General features: G+C 53.1%; 1 protein-coding gene and 1 long non-coding RNA gene across 2 annotated transcripts in view; one reads left to right on the top strand and one right to left on the bottom strand.

The window, feature by feature from the left end:
• Positions 1-5,136, bottom strand: part of HNF1A (HNF1 homeobox A) — a 20,603-nt gene extending 15,467 nt beyond the window's left edge. The window contains exon 1 of the mRNA XM_072802832.1: positions 4,602-5,136. Coding sequence (XP_072658933.1) covers positions 4,602-4,927 — 326 coding nt within the window. The 5' untranslated portion in view covers positions 4,928-5,136. The remainder of the gene's footprint in view (positions 1-4,601) is intronic.
• On the top strand, positions 335-12,621 carry LOC140619453 (uncharacterized). The gene is made up of 3 exons (XR_012019352.1): positions 335-4,072; positions 8,118-8,305; positions 8,806-12,621. It is a non-coding gene; the product is annotated as an uncharacterized lncRNA (long non-coding RNA).

Raw genomic sequence — 12,621 nt, 5'->3', positions numbered from 1 at the left:
ACTCCAGAATATTTCGCTTTGCCCGGACCTCTCAGAACTCCCCCCAAGCTCTTCTTCCTCCCTGCATTCAAGGGCTCCTAGGATCCTCCTTCTCCACCCCTCCCCGGCTCCCTGGGTGCCAGTCAGAGGCAGGAGGGAAGGGCAGTACAAAGTCCAGCATTGTGCTTCGTGGCAAACATGTTTATCTGATTCTGGAGCCAGGCTGCCTGATGGCCTCCTTCCTCCCCCTGCTGCAGGCTGAGCAACACCCCCCCACCCCCCACCCCCCCACCCCCGCCTTCTCCCTTCCCCGGGGAGAATGAGCTCCGCTTCCTCTCAGCCGGGCCTCCCTGGCTCCAACTGAAGATGTACTGTCCCGTCACTGCCCATTTGACTCCATGTGTGTGTGTCCCTATCTCTTAGTTTCTCTCTACCTGCCTCTCTTCTCTCTCTCTCTGTCTGTCTCTGCATGTGTCTCTGTTGTTCGTTCTGTCTCTTTCCCCCACCACACACATTCACTCACCCCCAGTCTCCAGGGACCTGACTCTTCCCAGGACAGTTTCCCCAACCCAGAACTAATGCACCATGTCTCCAGGTATCTCCTGCTTTCTCTCCAGTGGGTTTAAGGGTCAAGCCAACCTGGGTTCACCTCCCACCGTGGTGCCCTAGCACCTCCCGCGTGTATGCCGCATGCCTCCTCAGGATGGTGCCATAAGCCCACGCCTGCCTCACAGTGCCCCTGGGAGGAGCGAGGCTTGATACATGGTAAGTGCTCAGTAAGTACAACAATTTGTCACCATCAACATCGTCGTCATCAGGGATGATGTGGTCATGGGCCTCCCAGCCCTGATGCAGAGGGAAGCGGACCCAGGAGACGTGAAGATCTGCCCACATCTCCTCCTCCCACCTCTTATGGGTTCTGGGAGGGATCAATCAGAAGTTCAAGACTTTGGGCCTTTGGCTCGCTGGCCCCTGGGACTTCAGAGGGTCCAAGGGCTATGGAGCTCAGAAACCAGTGGGAAGGGCCACGAGTCTGGAGGGGGAGTGGAGTTCTCAGTGCATGGAGGTTGGGGGAGCTCAGAGAAGCTTCCCAGCTCGGGTCAAATCCCAGCTCTGCCACGCACTATCCAGGTGGCCTTGGGAAACTGCTCAACCTCTGTGTGCCTCAGTTTCCCCAACCGTGATACACGGCCAAAAGAATTTCATAAGTTGCCAGGAGGAGAAAACAAGTTTAACGCATTTGTAAGTGGTCGGGAGCTCTCGAGCACCACGTGGAAGTGAGTGGATGTGAGGTTAACAGCAGAATGACGAGAGGATAAAAAGAGAAATAGACCTATAAGGACAGCGCGGTCAGCATGCAACCTCAAGGATGCTGTGCAGAGCGTGGGATTAGGGCGGCCTGGGTCCAAGTCCTGGCCTTACTGCTTCATAAATTATCTTGGGCATGTCACTGCCTCTCTGAGGCTTAGTTTGCTTATCTGTAAAATGGGACTATTACTCCTAGCAACCGTTCACTGCGCCTGCATGCTGCTTGACCCTGTGGGTAAGTGCTATCGTCATCCATGCCTTGCAGAGGGCACAGGGCTCAGGGACGTGAAATCACCTGCCCAAGTCAGGGTCGGGCTGAGTTGGGATTTGAACCCGGGCAGGTCGGCCTCAGTCAGGGATATCAGATTGTCCCACCGTGGCCACTGTCTTCCTGGGTCTCAAAGACCTGGTGCTGCCTGATGGAGGGGACCCAGGACATCATCCCTCAGGTTGAAGTTCAGGCGGCTCAGGGACAGGGAGGAGCCAAGAGGACACCCAGGAAGGAGCCCTGGGTACAGGTTCCTCCCTTGGCCATAACAGCAGATGTCCCCAGGGCTTCAGGGAATCCTCGCCACTCATTCATTCATTCATGCTGTATTTTAGCCACTGGGCTGCATATCGGGGGTACGAGTGGTGAACAAGACCCCACAGATCTTGTCTTTGAACAGCTTCTATTTTCATGGCAGGAGTTAGAAACCAGACAAAAACAATCGTACGTAAAGTTAAGGGACAAGAGAAAGTAACAGAAGGTAGTGAAAGAGAGAGTGACTCTGGTGGGACCTGCTTTTAGATGGGGGCAGTGAGGGAGGGCCTCCCTGAGGAGATGACCCTTGAGCAAAAGGAGGAGAGGGCATTGGTCATGGGAAGATCTAGAAAGAAGTGTCCAGGCAGAAGGAGCAGCACATGCAAAGACCCTGAGGTGGGAATCAGCAAAGTCAGTCGACCCTCCTGGGGGTCCTGGGAGGGATGTGAGGGAGGCACAGAGGTCCCTTGAGAAGAGGTCAGGGAACCAGGACAGGGAATTTGAATTTTATTCACTGGCCAATTAGGGAAAATGAGGCAGGAGATGATACTTGCCCAAGGTCACACAGTGAACTAAGGGGGGTGGGGGTCTGAGAAGAGCTCAGGCTCCTGCTGTGGCCTCAGGCACGAGGTACCCGGGGCGGGGGGCAGGACCCACCCTGCCCCTTCCCACACACCGTCCTCTCCAGAGAAATGGCGTCCACTGGCAACCCTGCCTCTGCACCATCCTTTCCAGCCTTAAGCTCCTCCAGCCCTGCTGTCCAGGCTTTCATCAGGGGTGCCCACCCCACTCCCTCCTGGGTCCTGAGGGTAGAGGCCCCACTTTTTTCCCTCGGGGCGTTTTCAGATCCCTTTTGTTACCTGAACAATAAGTAACCCAGGTAGTTAGTTATAAACTCCGCAGGAACAAGGAGCTGGTTGATAATTTATAGCAACATCTCAAATTTAAATGGAAAGTAAATAGCATGCTGTTAGCATTAAAGAAAACCCAATCGGGTCAGGCGGGAAGCACTCCAGCCTTCTCTGCAGCTTGGGGTGTCTCACTCTCTCCCCAGCCCCTTCTCCCAGCTGGGTGGGAGCCCCTCGGCCCTCCCGGCTCTTCTGCTCTCCTCTCCTTCTCCAGGCCTCTCCATCTCCCCCCCAACCCCACGCCCTCCCTCTTCCTCCACAGCTCCCCGATCTCCCTCAGCTTCCAGGTCTCTGCTGGCTCCCAGGGAGCACTTTGACCCCTGCTCCCCCCTCGGGTGCTATGGATGAAGCCTCCCCCCTACTCACCATGCCACCAAAGGGGCTGCTGATCAAGAGGCCCCACCCAGCCAGGTAAGAAAGGCCCTTGGCACCCCCTGCCCCCACTCCCACCCGAAAGCCCCCAGTGCTATCTGGGCCCCGGAGCAGGTCTGGCCCGGCCCCACCCTGTCCCCTGTCGCCCTCGCCCTGGGTCTGGCAATGCCTGACTCTTTGCCCCTCCCCTGCAGCGCAGCAGGGCCCTTTGCCCTCTTCTTCCTGCCAAGTCAGGGGGCCCTGGCTGCTCCCTTGCCCCCTGCCCAGGCCCTCACAAGGCCCGGCAGACCCTGAGGGCTCCCCCCACCCCAAGCTGGGATCAGGACCTTGGACAGAAAAGGTCCCGTAGAGAGTCTGTTTGGGACTCTTTCTCCCACTGCCCAGCCGCCGCAATTGAGAGCACCAAGCAGAGCGGCTGTGGAGCGCCAGTGGGTGGCCTTAGTCGAGCTACTTCCCCTCGCTGGGCCTCAGTTTCCCCAGCTGTGAAGCAGTTATCCCTAGCTAACTAGTCAGCCGCCGTTCATCCCAACATTATCCGACCATATGCACCTGAAACCTCAGCTTGGGGCCTGGCTGTTAGGATTGGAGCTTAGGAGCCTTGGGGAGGGCAGTCCCCACAGCCCCTAGACCCCTTTCCCCCCGCCCCTTTGGGTAGGAGGGTTGGTTGGCCCAGGCCTCCCCAGGCCACCATCTTTACAAGTTAATGATCACAGGCCTTATCAGAGCCTTTTACCGTTTATAAATTTATAAAACAAAAGAGAAATAATAAAGCTCATGGGTAATTAGTAACCAGGTCAGCTCTGCTGAGGAGAGGGGAGGCATCGGGCTCAGACCCACCCAGTTCTCTGGGACTTGGGGAACCAGCCAGCGGATGGGGGTGCACAACAGGGAGACCTCTCAGGGTGCCTGCCGGTGAGGCGGAGGGGCTGAAGCTGTGCAGGAAAGGGGAGCAGGTCCTGCCCCTAGGCTCCATCTCCCTCAGGTAAGACCTGGGCTTTCCTAGCTTAATGCTTGAGTCCCTAGGTGGCCGAGGGAGCCCCTAAAACCCCAGCCTCGGCCCCCCTCTCACTAACAGTGCTTCCGGGCCCCAGAGCCTGCAACTGGAATGCCTAGCAGGGAGGGGAGGGTTGGGGGAGTAGAAAGGGCCATGGTGACTGACCATTGCCACCACCCTCCGGTTCTCCAGGCACATGAATTACAGACGTGCCTGCTCTGTCCCCATCTCAGAGCTCCCCCGGGCCACGGGCTTGCTTCCTGGCTCTGGGCTGAAAGCCTTGGCTCCTGGGGACTCCCGACCTTGCAGAGGGCCTGGTTAGGGGCTCGTAGGCTCCCGCCACCGCCACCGGGGAGCAAGGACGCCCGGAGCTCTGACGGGCCCTGTGGCCCTTCCCGGCAGCCAGGCTAAAAACTAGAGCTCGTGGAAAGCTGGACTCGGAGGAAGGTCCAGTCAGGAGCTGGGGGGGGGGGTCCCTAGGCTCCTTGGATGCCGGGGATGGGGAAGGGGTCCTTACTGCAGCAAGGTCTCCACCACGGCTTTCTGGTGGGCCGCCTCCTCGGGGCTGAGGTTCTCCAGCTCCTTGAGGATGGGCGGTGTGAAGTCTTCCCCATCGTCGTCCGTCTCGTCCTCGGAGCCCCTCGCCTCCCCCAGCCCGTTGGGCAGCTCGGCCAGCTCCCCCCGACCGCCGCCGCAGGACTCCCCCTTGTCCAGGGGGCCATCTCCAGCCAGCAGGTAGGGCCCCGGCTCACCCAACGCCTGGATCAGTGCCTCTTTGCTCAGGCCCGAGTGGAGCAGGGCCGCCAGGAGCTCCGTCTGCAGCTGGCTCAGTTTAGAAACCATGGCTCTGCCGCCACTGGGCCACGCGGCCCGGGGCCACCAAACCGGCCGCCTCCCCCACCCAGCGGGCTGTCGACCTGCTGGCCGACCGGCAGGCAGCCACAAACCAGGCTCCTTGCACCTACTGCCCCCCCAAACCCCACTAACCAAGCCCCGTGGGCACCCCCAACCCCCAACCCTGGCCCCAGCCGGCCAGTGAATCAGGGCCCCTGCCCGCTCTGTTTACATTGGAGCTGGGGAAATTCTCCAAGGTTCATATTTATCCGTGTGCTTAGCAAAAGGACTGAACTTTGGACTTCAGCCCTGCAAAGTGCAGGCCTCATGGCAGTGCAGAGGGATGGGGGAGCCGAGGCCTTCAACGGGAGTGGGGGGGGAGCAGGGGGGAGGGGGTGCAGGGCAGCCGGGATGGAAGGGTTGGGGGGCCACGGAGGCCTTTTGGTAACAGCTTGGGGTCCCGCCCCCGAGGACTTTGACGGGGGGCTCAGGCTGAGGCAGGAGAGGGAAGGAAAAAAAAAAAAAAAAAGAGCAGCTTTCCCTTGGGAACTGGAGCAAGAAGCGGTTCGAGGCAGGTGGGCCAGCTTTCTTCAAGGTCAGTGCTAGGTCACAGCCATGTTGGGACCCACCTCTCCAGGCCCAACACCAGGCCTCTCTGTAGGAAAGACACATTGACTTAAGTCGACTGTGTGCTGGTCTGGGAAATGTGACATTGCCTCATTGTAGCCCCCTAATAGCTGTGAGTGGGTATAGGGATCATCTCTGTTTTACAGACCAGAAAACCAAGACTCTGAGAGGCTGAACAGCTTGCCCAAAACCACACTGCTAGCAAAGGACAAGGCTTATAAGGTGGGAACCAGAGGAGGCCAGGCAGGCACTTGCCTCAAGTATAAATTGTTTAAGGGGCATCCAAAAACTCAGTCATCGAGAAAACCTTTTTCTACAATATATTAAAAATCAAAATTAATGCCAACCCCCAAAGAATTAAAAACATGTTCTTGCAAAAGCTTGCATGTGAATGTTCACAGCAGCATCATTCATGATAACCAAAAAGGGGGAGAAGCATAAATATCCAGCAATGGACAGATAAGTAAAATGTGGTGTATCCATGCAACTGTGTATTATTCGGCCATAAAAAGGAACAAGACGCAGACACTTGGTACAGCGTGAGTGACCCCCTGAAGGTACTATGTAAAGTGAAAGAAGCCAGTCACCAAAGGCCACACGTGATTCCATTTATAGGAAATATCCAGAAGAGGCAAATCCATACCAGACAGAAAGTAGATTAGTGGTTGAGGGTGGGGTAGGGTGTTGAGGGGAGGGGAAGAGGGAGGGACTGCTTAATGGGTATAGGGATTTCTTGCAGGATGATGAAAATGTTCTAAAATTGGGCAGCCCGGGTGGCTGAGTGGTTTAGTGCCGCCTTGGGCCCAGGGCCTGATCCTGGAGACCTGGGATTGAGTCCCACGTCGGGCTCCCTGCATGGAGCCTGCTTCTCCCTCTGCCTGTGTCTCTGCCTCTCTCTCTCTCTCTCTCCTCTTGTGTATTCTCATGAATAAATAAAATCTTTTTTTTTAATTTTTTAAAAATAAAATCTTCTAAATTAAAAATTAGAAAAATGAAGTTCACCCATTTCTTTTTACTTTTGTAACAGTATTACTGGAAAAATGTAAGTTACATATGGGGCTCGTGTTCTCTTTCCTCGGGACAGTGCTGCTCTGGCGTTGCCTTGGGTGTTCCGTGTATTATTTATGCTCTGTGTCCCTCTGCTACGGTGCAAGCTCCCTGAAGCCAGGGCTTTTTCGTCGGTCTTCTCGTTGCTAGAGTCCCAGAGCTTAGAGCATTGCCTCGATGGTACAGGAGGTGCTCAATAATTATTTGTTGAAGATGCACAGGCGGCTAAATTTCACTGCACGAGGACCATGTATGCGGCGCGCTCCACTAAGTATAGGCTTCAGTAACGGATTAAATTCTCAGAAGTCCACCTAGTAGGCCCTGCATTCCCCTCCGCAGGGCGACGGGTGGGAGGACAGAGGCTCAGAGGCATTAAATGACTGGCTCAGCATCCCGCGGAGCCCACAGCCTGCCTGTGCGCCTGACGCTGACGCTGGCCGCGGCCCCTTGGGGAGGTGGGACCGCCCCTGCCCGCAGTGCTTTTCCTCCCTGCGGCCACGCGGCTGCTGCTGCCCCCCACTGCCCCCTGGTGACTTTCACCTAGAATAGGGACCCGGAGGGAGGGCACCGGCGGTGCCTGGATCCTTGCCGGCGCCGCTGAGCGCTGGCTGCTGAGTCCTCCCGCAGCCTGGTGGCTGAGCCTGGGACTCCTGATGGATTTGGTGGTGGTGGGAGGAGGGGGAAGTGCAGAGCCTCACGGAGCTTCTGCCCCCAGCGGCCGCGACGCTGCGGTCCTGGTCCCCGGGAGAGGGCCCTTTGGGATGAACAAGAAGGGACGCATCAGGAACATGACCCTGCTTCTCCCCAAACAGAAAGGGGTGCCCTTCCCCACAATCCGCAGACAAATCTAAATGGAGAAACTGTTTGCATCCTAGAGGACACAAGACCTCGTTTGAATGTTCACTGTTCCCACATTCGACCTCCAGCCCCACCCCCGGGGGGCCTCAGGCACGTGAGTTAGCCTTTCTAGACTCATCTGTATAAAACAGAGGTATATCTCCTAGGGCTGCTAAGACAACGTTTGGTAAAGAGCATGATGCAGGGATCCCAAACTTTCTTGATTCAAGGCACCCTCAGTGTCTCCGAAATTATTTCAGGGCACCTCCTACTCCCACTCGTGTGCTAAACAAATAAACACCCCCCCCCCCAATAAAACCTAACTGGTTTTGCAAGTATTTGGGTCAAAACAACTCTTAAATATTTATGTCCCAAAAACTTAGAGGCCACTTGAAAAATACACATAAGTTGAAAGAAAAAATATTATTTTAGTTCCTTCTGGAATAAACCTAAATACATACTAATGGAATGAGAACTTGCTGGACTCTGCGCAATTCGATCCTTGGAATTATGTTGGGCATTTCCGCCCTCATTTTCTGTGCCACAGTAATTTCTGTAGGATACTTGCTTTTAATCGGAACCGCCCCTAACCCAGCTTTAGCGAGTTTCCCCATCCTCCAAAGGAACGAAGTTCCGACGTTCAAACGAGAAACTACCTTGAGCTAGCAGTTTGCACGATGTCCGGCAGGTGTCGCTGTGGACCACCTAAAAATCCCCTAAAGTCGTCTGGGGCACCTGTGCACACCCGCGAGCGGCCCGCCTAGTCAAGGAGCAACGGGGACACGGACACGGCAGATACTCAGCAAGTGGTAGCCCTGAGCTTTATCGCCGTTCTCTCCTACTGGGCAAGCAACGATTTGCAAAGCCAGAGTTCAGGTAAGGCATAAGGCTGTGTCCCTTGGCCATAGGAGGCAGCGCAAGAGGGGTGCCCTTTCAACCAGTTTCAGGGCTCTCTTGGAATTCAGTTACCACCCTAAATCCCAACTCAGGCCCCACTGTATTCAAACTCGTACATTCTTCCTCCTGACCCTTCACCCTTATCGAACATGGGCTGGTCTATGCACTGTTGGTTTGTTTTCTCATTTAACTCCCTAAGTAGGAGTCGGTAAGTAGGTACTATTATCCCATTTTACAGCTGAGAAAACTGAGGCTCTAAGAGACTGTGTAACCTGCCCAGCGGGTGCAGGGCAGAGCTAAGATTTGAACACAAATCCTTCTGAGGGCAAAATCCAAGCCCTGACCACTATTCCACACTACTGCTTTTGTTGAAGCAGTTTGTTCTCACTAAATATTTGTTACTATTACTTTGGTGAAGGTGATGGTGGTTCTGGGTAATTCTGCCTATCGGCCTTGTCACTTTCAAACGGGTTTTGCAGATTAAGAGGTTATGGTGCCAAGGATGAAACAATGGCCAAGAGCACAGACTCTGGCCACCGCTGCCTGAGTTTGAGTCTACCTCTGCCATTTACCAGCGGTGTGGCCTTGGGCAACTTGAGTAACATCTCTGCACCTCCGTTTCCTCTTTGCTGAAATGGACATGAAAACACTATCTGCCCTGTGAGTTGTTAGGAGGATAAAGGAGGTAAGACACAGGAAGCACCATGCCTGGCGTAACGTAAGCACATCGCCCTACTGAATGATTGTCTTTACATGGCTATTAACATGAGTGCTCCACTCCCCTTGGCCAGGCTGAGTTCTCTTCTTTTGCAAAAGTTCTTCCCATAAGAAGAACTTTTGCAAAATCCCATTTGACTTATAAGCCCTGATTCTGGCATTCAAGGCCATCAATACCCCAGCTCCACTCTCTAATCAGCCACACTATCGAGCATCTTCCAGGGCACACCCAGAACACTCTCACATCTATGCTTTTGCATGAGTTGTTTTCTCTACCTGGACACCTCTACCTGTTAACCTGTCCTGAAGATCTTCCTGGGTCTCCTTCTGATCCCTTCTATTGCCAACAGCCACAGGAGCCTTCACAAGCCAGCCTTCCCTACCTCCCTAGAACAGGACCAGCAGTACCAGGAAGCTGGTCAACATCAGTTACCTTGGATGGGACAGTATGTACAAACAAAAACAGGGACGCCTGGGTGGCTCGGGGGTTTACGCCTGCCTTTGGCCCAGGGTGTGATCCTGGAGCCCTGGGACTGAGTCCCACATTGGGCTCCCTGCATGGAGCCTGTTTCTCCCTCTGCCTGTGTCTCTGCCTCCCTCTCTCTCTGTGTCTCTCATGAATAAATAAATAAAATCTTAAAAAAAAAAAACAGCAGTGTTGGGGAAAGAAAGAAAAGAAACATCAAAAAAAGGGGGAAAATGTAACTACGTGAGGTAATGGATGTTAGCTAAGACTATTAATGGTGATCGTTTAGCAATATATACATATACCAAATCACGTTGTACGCCTTAACCTAATACAATGCTGTATGTCAATTATAGCTCTACAAAACTGAGAAGGGATTAGATTGTAGGTGATAATTGCACAACTGTGTACAATGTCCTAAAACCATTGAACTGATGCCTTAAATGAATGAGCTTTATGGTATATGCAATATATCTCAGTAAAGCTCTTTTTAAAAAAGATTTTATTTATTTATTTATGAGAGACAAGAGAGAGAGAGGCAGAGACACAGGCAGAGGGAGAAGCAGGCTCCATGCAGGGAGCGCCACGTGGGATTCGATCCCGGGTCTCCAGAATCTGGCCCTGGGCTGAAGGCGGCGCCTAACTGCTGAGCTACCGGGCTGCCCAGTAAAGCTCTTTATAAGAAAGAGAGACAGAAAGAGAGAGAGAGAGAGAGAGAAAGAATGAAGAAAGAAAGAAAGAAAGAAAGAAAGAAAGAAAGAAAGAAAGAAAGAAAAGAAAGAAAGGAAGGAAGGAAGGAAGGAAGGAAGGAAGGAAGGAAGGGAGTCTCAGACCCTGCATGTATAATGCAGTGAAATGTATAATAAGCGATTTGGTGTGTGTGCACGTGTCAGAATAAACCACAGTGAGCAATATGGACAGATGGTCTCCAAAGATCTAACGGCAGTTATTTCTAGATAGTGGGATTTCAGGTAATTTTTACTTTCATGCTTGTTCTTTTCTGTATGATTTGAATAGTTTAATATGAATATTTAATTTTTATGTCAAAAAACTAATTTTTTTTAAAGTAATCTCTATGCCCAATGTTGACCTCAAACTCAGGACACCACAGATCAAGAGTCGCATGCTCCCCCTACTGAGCCAGATAGGCACCCTAAGGTAAAGCTATTTTTATTTGAGTGGTAGCTCCTCTATGCCCCCCACCCAAAAAGCCAGGCTCCCCAGGCTATGCTGGCACCCACAGTCCTACTCCTCAACTCCGGTGTTCATCTCTGGATCCCCACCTATTGGCAAAACGTACGGTATGTCCTGGGCACAGAGTTCATAAATGCTGATCCTACACTCCTGGGGTCCGTCCACAGCACATGCTCAGGAAATACTTTAGCATGGAGCGCAATCCACACTTTCTGAACCTGTTATGATTTTCTTAGGATATTGTGTCAGTACAATTAGATCGTAAACTCCGTGGGAGCAGAAGAAATCTGCCTTCTTTTTACTCCCCTTACCCCTGCCCAGTTCTTAAAGATTTTGATTATTATTGATGTGACAGAAAGAGAGAACCAGAGAGCACAAGGTAGGGGGAACAGCAGAGGGAGAAGGAGAAGCAGGCTCCCCACTGAGCAGGGAGCCCTATGCGGGGCTCACTCCCAGGACCCTGAGATCATGGCCTGAGCCGAAGGCAGCCGCTTAACAACTGAGCCACCCAAGGTGCTCCACCCTGCCCAGTTCTAATATGGGCACCTAGTGACTCTCAAGGGTAAACAAGACAGAGGGCAGAAAAACACCAGCAAGGAGAGGGACCAGCGCCCAGAGCGCCTTCCTCCGCCTTGATTCATCCTCCTTGACAGCAGAGGACGCTCGACTTCCACGCAGCAAAAATTTCCAACTCCCCGCCTTAGCCTAAGAACCCCAGACACAGGGTGAAGAACTTTCCGATTCCACTGCCCCGCCCTCGTTCCTGAATTGGACTCCGGCAGAAAGGACAGAGAATCTCTTCTTTGAACAAGACCTTTGGCAATTTTCTCAGGATCAAGCGAGTTGCAGCACGTTGGGTGTCTCAGATGTGGCTTATAAACACACAGTGTGTTCATAGGCAAAAGCCAAAGCCCAGAGACATGTACTATTATACTCACTATATTACTATACTACGGTACTTATTGTAATACAAGGACCAGCAATCGGAGCAAACAAATGCGTGCACTAGGCAGGACTTCACACTTCAGCCCCAGAGCTGGGCAGTGGTGCTGCTGCCCACAGAGCAAACTTCCCTGCTCTGCTACGTACAAGTGGGGGCCCTGAACAAGTCCCAGAAGGATTTTGAGCCTCAGTTCCCCTATCTGCAAAGTAGGGATATTGTAGGCCTCACAGAGTGGCTGTGATAATCCAATGAGATGAATTACTGTTGTCTCTACAGCAAGCAGCCATCAATGAAACGTCCGTTTTCAACCTGATAAAAATAGCTGATGTTGTAAGCATGTACTATGTGCCAAGCCTCGCAGTAAGTGCTTTACGTCATTTGCTCCTTCAACCCTCACAATAACCCTATGGGGTAGCAGGGTTATTCTCCCCATTTCCCAGGTGAGGAAACAGGCACAGAGAGGTCAAGCAACTTGCCCAAGATGTCTCAGCGAGGGAGCCGCAGAACTGGGAATTGGAGCCCAGGGAGCCTGGCTCCAAGCCCCAGGATGAACTAGCCTCAGAGGAATGAAACTAGAAAGTCCTGCAAGAATCATGAAAATTGGCCCTCGGCTTCTTTGGAGAGAAGTAGACCAATCAGCTGAACAAGTCCAAGAAGCAGCTGAGGGTTCAAATGCAACTCCAGGCTGCCAGCCAGTGGGGAGTCCTAGCCCTGCGAGTTTTCCCAGAATGACTTCTGCACCTCTGAACCGGTGGGAGCAAAGGTGCTGCTGCTCTGGTCTTGCTGAAGCTGGTATCGCTTGCAGGTGTCACACTGATTGACAAATGTCAATTAGTCACAGCCTCCATGTAGGACATCACCAATTCCAGAAAGCCACTGCTCCTGGACTCCACCCACTGAAAGCAGGTCGGAAGGGACCGGCCCTTCTGGCGGTTGGTCCGAAGGGAAAAGCGGCAATAAAGATGAACTGGCTGT

The sequence above is a fragment of the Canis lupus genome, chromosome 27, assembly GCF_048164855.1.
Source record: "Canis lupus baileyi chromosome 27, mCanLup2.hap1, whole genome shotgun sequence".
Taxonomy (NCBI): domain Eukaryota; kingdom Metazoa; phylum Chordata; class Mammalia; order Carnivora; family Canidae; genus Canis; species Canis lupus.
This window is presented reverse-complemented; position numbering and strand designations above follow the sequence as displayed.